The 6000-nt window shown below is 46.0% G+C and overlaps 1 protein-coding gene across 1 annotated transcript in view; it reads left to right on the top strand.

Annotated features, from left to right (window-relative positions):
* The first annotated feature begins 770 nt into the window (after positions 1 to 770).
* The window catches only part of LOC130254737 (WASH complex subunit 2A-like), a 35988-nt gene continuing 30758 nt past the window's right edge, over positions 771 to 6000 (top strand). Inside the window, 6 exon segments of the mRNA XM_056494657.1 lie at positions 771 to 960; positions 1342 to 1506; positions 3134 to 3199; positions 3931 to 4104; positions 4746 to 4839; positions 5222 to 5280. Of these exon segments, the coding sequence (XP_056350632.1) occupies positions 856 to 960; positions 1342 to 1506; positions 3134 to 3199; positions 3931 to 4104; positions 4746 to 4839; positions 5222 to 5280 (663 nt within the window). The 5' untranslated portion in view covers positions 771 to 855.

The raw sequence follows: 6000 nt of genomic DNA, 5'->3' as shown, positions 1-6000 counted from the left end.
GGAGGAAGGGGTCTCTTTTCACTGATGCCTGGGCATCAGCAGACACTGCACAGCGGGAATGATGTGCACAGAGCCTCCTGCTATCCTCCACTCGGCTGCCCGTGTCCCTTACATGTCCCCATGTCCCGTCCTCAGGGATGGGAGCCTGACCCTGGACACAGCGGCGGCGGCCGCGCCCACCTCCGCAGGGCTCCTGCCAGCGGGATTCCTGCGGCGAGGACGGGACGGGACGGGACGGGACGGGATGGGATACGGTGGGAGGGGTCGGGATGCGGTGGGAGGGGTCGGGATGCGGTGGGAGGGGTCGGGATGCGGTGGGAGGGGTCGGGATGCGGTGGGAGGGGTCAGGGTGGGAGCGGTGGGAGGGGTCGGGACGCCGTGGGCGGGGTCGGGATGCGGTGGGAGGGGTCGGGAGCGGTGGGAGGGGTCGGGATGCGGTGGGAGGGGTCAGGATGCGGTGGGAGGGGTCGGGATGCGGTGGGCGGGGTCGGGAGCGGTGGGAGGGGTCGGGAGCGGTGGGAGGGGTCGGGATGCGGTGGGAGGGGTCAGGATGCGGTGGGAGGGGTCGGGATGCGGTGGGAGGGGTCGGGATGCGGTGGGCGGGGTCGGGAGCGGTGGGAGGGGTCAGGGTGGGAGCGGTGGGAGGGGTCGGGATGCGGTGGCTCCGCCCGCGCGCCGCCTCGCGCCCCCTGGCGGTCCCGCGGCGCTGGCGGGCGGGGCGGGTCACGTGACGGCGCTCAGCTGACCGCGAGCGGCGGCGGCGCGCGCCCAGGGTGAGCGGCGGGCCGGGTCGGTCGGGCCGGGCCGGGCGCGGCCCCGGCGGCGGCCCCGCTGCTCACTCTCCTTCTCCCGCAGATGAACGGGGACGTGGCGGAGCCGGCGCCGGTGTGGGAGCGGCCGTGGTCGCTGGACGAGATCCGTAAGGGCAGCCAGAGCTGGTCCTTGGCCTCGGACGCCGGGGTGAGCGGCGCGGCCGGGAGCGGGCCTGAGCCCGGTACCGGGGGGAGCGCGGGCCGCGGCTCCGCGGGCCCGGGCCGTGTGCGGGGCGGCGCTGCCGCCCGCTGGCCGAGGCTCTCGGACGGGCCTGCCGCGGGGCCCGGCTGCTCCCTGGTTCCTTAAACCCTCCGGTCCGGGCAGGAAAACTGAAGTGAGTTGCCCCGGACGGCGATGCAGAATGAAGCGGCTGAGACTTGGTCCTGTGTGTGTGCGTGGGAGTGTTTCAGTCTAATGTATTTTGGTCCTCAGTTGAAGAGTATGATTAGTTCTGCCTGTCTTACAAACGGTGCCAAAAGGAAAAAGAGTTGCATGCTGACTATTGCTTTCCTTTGTTGTTGTCAACAGCTTCTGCATTTTCTACAAGAGTTCTCACAGCAAACCATTTCCAGGACACACGAAATCAAAAAACAGGTGGACGGATTGATTAGTGAAACAAAAGCTACAGACTGTCGCCTTCATAATGTCTTCAATGACTTTCTTATGTTGTCCAACACGCAGTTCATAGAGAATGTGAGTGTTTTGTAGTACAACATCAAACTTGTACTTCAATCATTGTCTCTTAATGTAGTGTGGAGAAGTGGTTTAGCTTTCTGGCAAGTCTGATGCTTATTTAGGGATGAAGTGACCTTTAATTGCATTCTGTTAAAGGATATCCTAATTCCCTTGTGAGCGTTACACTGTCTAATATTGGGAGACTCCCTTTGCCTTTTCAGCAATACCTTCCTTCCTTGCTAATTCATGACCTGGAGATCAGAGTTTTGGTTTACAACTATGAATGAGTTGGGAATTCTGGGATGTCTTGATTTATCTTCACAATTTGCATGAATCTAGCATTTGTCTGCACTTACCTGTCCAAATATGAAGAATATTATACATAAATATGAAGAATGTTATAGAGTGCTGTCAATTTGCCTAATGGTGTTACTTTACTCTAAAAGCATTTTGTGTTAAAGGTGTTGGCCTACAGGCAGTTGTCCCCTTTGTGTGGTCATGACAAGCATATTTTCTGGTTAATGTTACCACTTTATAGATATCTCTATTTTGAAAGATAAAGCTAGCCTTGAAAGCCTGTAGTAGCAACATTGTATTACTAGAAGTATGTGTCTAGTTAAGATGAAGAGCATTAATAGCATTTCAGATTTTTGGGGAGGGCTTAGCACTGTGAGTTTTATCTGGTGTTTTGTTTTGATCAGCATTATTTCAGGCCATACGTGTCTCATGGCATTATTATTGGAAAGGTGGTGGCAGAGGAAAAGATGAAAAACTGGATTTATATTCTGGGGGTTTTTGGTGGTAGTGTTTTTTTTTTCAGAGCTGCAGTGTCCTTTCTGACCTAGCTTGGCTGTTCAGTATAATTATTCCACTGAGAACTGGTTGTACCAAGTGTTTTAAATCTCATGTGCTTACAGCTGTTTGTTCCCAAATTAAGGTGCACAGAAATAGGTCTTCATTTCTGATTCTCAGTTTAGCTAGTGAGAGATCTCTCTCTTCCCAGGGGATAATTGCACCTGTGTTTGAGAATTGGATTTAAGTTTGCAGATTCCATGGAGATCTTTTATTCCCCTTTGTCTCCTTGTAGCTGGTCCTACAAAAGAGTGCTAAAAGAGGTGGATGTGAAGGATCATCAGAACAAACTGAAGGTTGAGGGATGTTGTAAACCCTCTCTGTGAGTGTGGAAGGAAAGCTACTAAATTACAGAAAGCTAAAGGAATGTAGGCAGCTGATAGCCTTCTCCAAGGCCTCAAGTCAAAAGCAGTGTTCTTTTGAGGGTCAGTGTCAGAAAGCACAGAAAGATTAAAACTCCCAGGCTTCAGGGTTCCAACAGACAGCTGTAAGTAAACTATAGGTTTCACTCTGAAGGTGTCTAGAAAAGCTTTATGTTGGGAAGGTTAAAAGTGCATTTTTTACCATGTTCAGGTTAGTCTGTTAGCAGGCTTGAATTACCTCAGTTGCATTGAGAGGCTGCTGCCAATGCATGAAGGTACTTGACATCATCCATGGCTTCCCTTTTTTAATGTGTAATGAATTAATGTGTAAATAATTATAAATTAACAGTGTATTTTGTTGTGGTACCCATGGTTTAGCTCCTGTAGTAGTACATTGTTCTTACACAAATTAATTTTGCTTGACTTTTTAGAGAGTATATGATGAAGAAGTGGAAGAACCTATTCCCAAAGCTGATGTTGGAGACAAAACAGAGCAGGTAGGTAACTTTAGCTGCCTTGAGTGCTGTCAGTATGTTTGCAGCCATTGTCTACCTTCTCATTTTCGAACTTGCTTTGCTTACATTTACAGCTTACAAACCAAACTCCTTCCTTTCTCCTTGAAGTCTCTCTGTTGGATAGTGTATGTCACTCAGACATAAATTTGACAGTGATATTGGAGGCTACTACAGTATGTGATCATCTGTTAGGGCCTCCCCAAACTCAGTACTGTATCCAGCAGACCAGACTTAAGCATTGATTTTTCAAGTAGTTATATATGTTTTTTCAGCAAGAGGACTAAGCCCTTGGGCAACCTTACTGGATTCACTGGTAGTGAATTGGGGAAGCAGAATCTGACTGGAATAATTCCTAGGAATAAGTACTCAGAGAGCTTTATATATATGTGTGTGTGTATGTATATATGTATATATGATGTGTACATATATATATATATGTATTGCAATCTAGGTGTATTATACCATTAATGTCCCCATAATAGTTTAGGAGCACAAATAAAACAATACTGTGCTGATGTGGATGTTTAGAACGTCTCTATTTCTGGAGTGAAAATTGATTAAGTCAAGAAAAAAAAAAATTCTGATTGTCCTTCTAATGCACATAGTGAAAAAGCTTTCATTGTGTGAATTTGAAAGTAACATTTTGTGTGTGTTGTAGTAAGATTGAGTCTTAAGTAAAATGCAATGACCATATGTTTTTTCTGTTGCTAAAGGAAAAGACACGGGAACAGAAAGAAGCTGATCTAATCCCTAAAATTCAAGAAGCAGTGAACTATGGGTTGCAGGTTCTGGACAGTGCATTTGAACAGCTAGACATCAAAGCAGGGAACTCTGACTCAGAAGAGGAAGAAAGTAATGAAAAAATGGAACTGATACTTGAGCCAAAGGTACATGGAGCTGTTCTTGCTGGGTTTGTTTTGCTTTCTTGGACTTGCTCTTTGCTTCTATCAGCTGTATTACTGCCTCAGTCTAAAATTGATGTTACCTAAACCTGTTACCTAAAAAGAGGATTTGATGACTGCATCTGAAGAAATGCTCTCTGCTGAGCTACTCCTTGTGTAACCTGCTTGTCTTGCAGTAAGGTTAGCATTAAGGTTTGGCACCCTGAAGGAAGTTAGTTTAATGGAGTGAACTGTGAAGGGGAAGCCTCAGGTCTGTGTGGGCGTGGGATGTACAAATTTCATGCTTTTTAGGTTCAAACCATATCTTTATGGGTGGTTTTTACTGTTTTGGGATAAGACTCATGCCTGTAAAATATCCTTGCAAGGATGTTCTTCTGTTAGATGACATGTAGAAAACAAATTGGGACTGTACAAATAGAAGTAGCCACTTTCTTTTACAGTGTTGAGAGGAATAAACCTCAGCTAGCCCACCCAGCTGTGTGTTGACTTGAAGCACGTGTTTGGTGGGACTCTAAACAAGCTTGTATCTTCCTTGAGTTAAAACAAGAGGTGTAAGACTTCTGTCTTTGCCAGCCATGCAGGGCTGTTCAGAGATGTCAGAAAGACCTGATGTTGTCTCTTTCCAGGATCTCTATATTGACAGACCTTTACCTTACTTGATTGGCTCTCAGCAGTTTATGGAACAGGATGATGTTGGCCTTGGAGATCTCTCTAGTGAAGGTGTGTGCTGGCATGACCTTTTATTTCTATGCAAGTAATTAGTTCCTAGTCCAAGATTTCTGACTGTTTTAAATCACTGCTTTGGTTGTCCTTTGTACTGTTCTTGCATGTTTAGATGCAGGCTGTAATGAGCTGGGGAAAAAATGTTCATCATGATGTAACAACCACTTTTCCAGTATACAAAGCAGTAATTTTTCAGTTACTTGTGGTTTGTGTATTAGAAATGCAAAGTGTTAAAATTTCATCAGCTTTCAAATCTCTTTCAAACCACTCTACCCACCTGAATTTTAGTTTTCTTCATTGAGTCTTTAGGTTGCTTAAATGGTGACTACATTGTTCTCTGTCTGTCTGATATTAACTTTTTTGTTTCCATTTAAATTAGAAGGATCAGTAGATAGTGATCGGGGAAGTGTAATTGACAGTGAAGAGAAGGATGAGGAGGTAAGTGGCTGCTGTGCACAAGCATTCCTTGTGTGTGAGGCCATTAACTACCTTGCTTTTTGATTTTGGCTCTCAAGATACTACTGCACAACGTTTGTTCCGTGTGTTGGTTGTGATAAATATACTTTCTGTTATTGTTCTTATGCAATGGTTTCCTCTGCAGCTTTCCAGAGGAATATTTGTGGTATTGACTCTAGCTGTTATTCAGATAGAATACTTCAAACTGAAGTGTTTTATTCCACTCTAATCTAATTTTGTGAAGCAAGTCAGATTCTTATCAAGAATTTAATTCATGGAGTACAAATCTGTTGTAAATTACAGTTACAAAGAATGGGATGGAGACTGAGAGGAACAAGTTTAAAGCTTTTAAGTAATGCACCTCCAGGCTTTGCCTCATAAATCTGCTGCAATGGAATATCAGTTTCTGATATGTTTTGCCTGTCTTGGCTGGGATGTCTCTGCTTTGTAACTGTGCTGTGGACTGCAATCCTTTTCTCCTTTGGTGTTTTTGCTTGCTTAAAGTGAAATCCCTTTTGAGTTACTTGGATGCAGTCACAATGGAGCCTGCTGTCTTTGCTGAATTAATGACTTTCTAGTGAGCTCCTTTCATAAAGATGGTCAGTAGTGGGGGAAGAATTTCTTGGTCAGATCATGGTAAGGAGATCTGAATGTCCAAACTCAGCAAGTTTGGAGTTTCTGAGCCCTCTCCCTTAACCACTG

The sequence above is a fragment of the Oenanthe melanoleuca genome, chromosome 6, assembly GCF_029582105.1.
Source record: "Oenanthe melanoleuca isolate GR-GAL-2019-014 chromosome 6, OMel1.0, whole genome shotgun sequence".
Lineage (NCBI taxonomy): Eukaryota > Metazoa > Chordata > Aves > Passeriformes > Muscicapidae > Oenanthe > Oenanthe melanoleuca.
The sequence above is the reverse complement of the archived record's forward strand: the minus strand, read 5'-3'. Positions and strand labels throughout refer to the sequence as shown.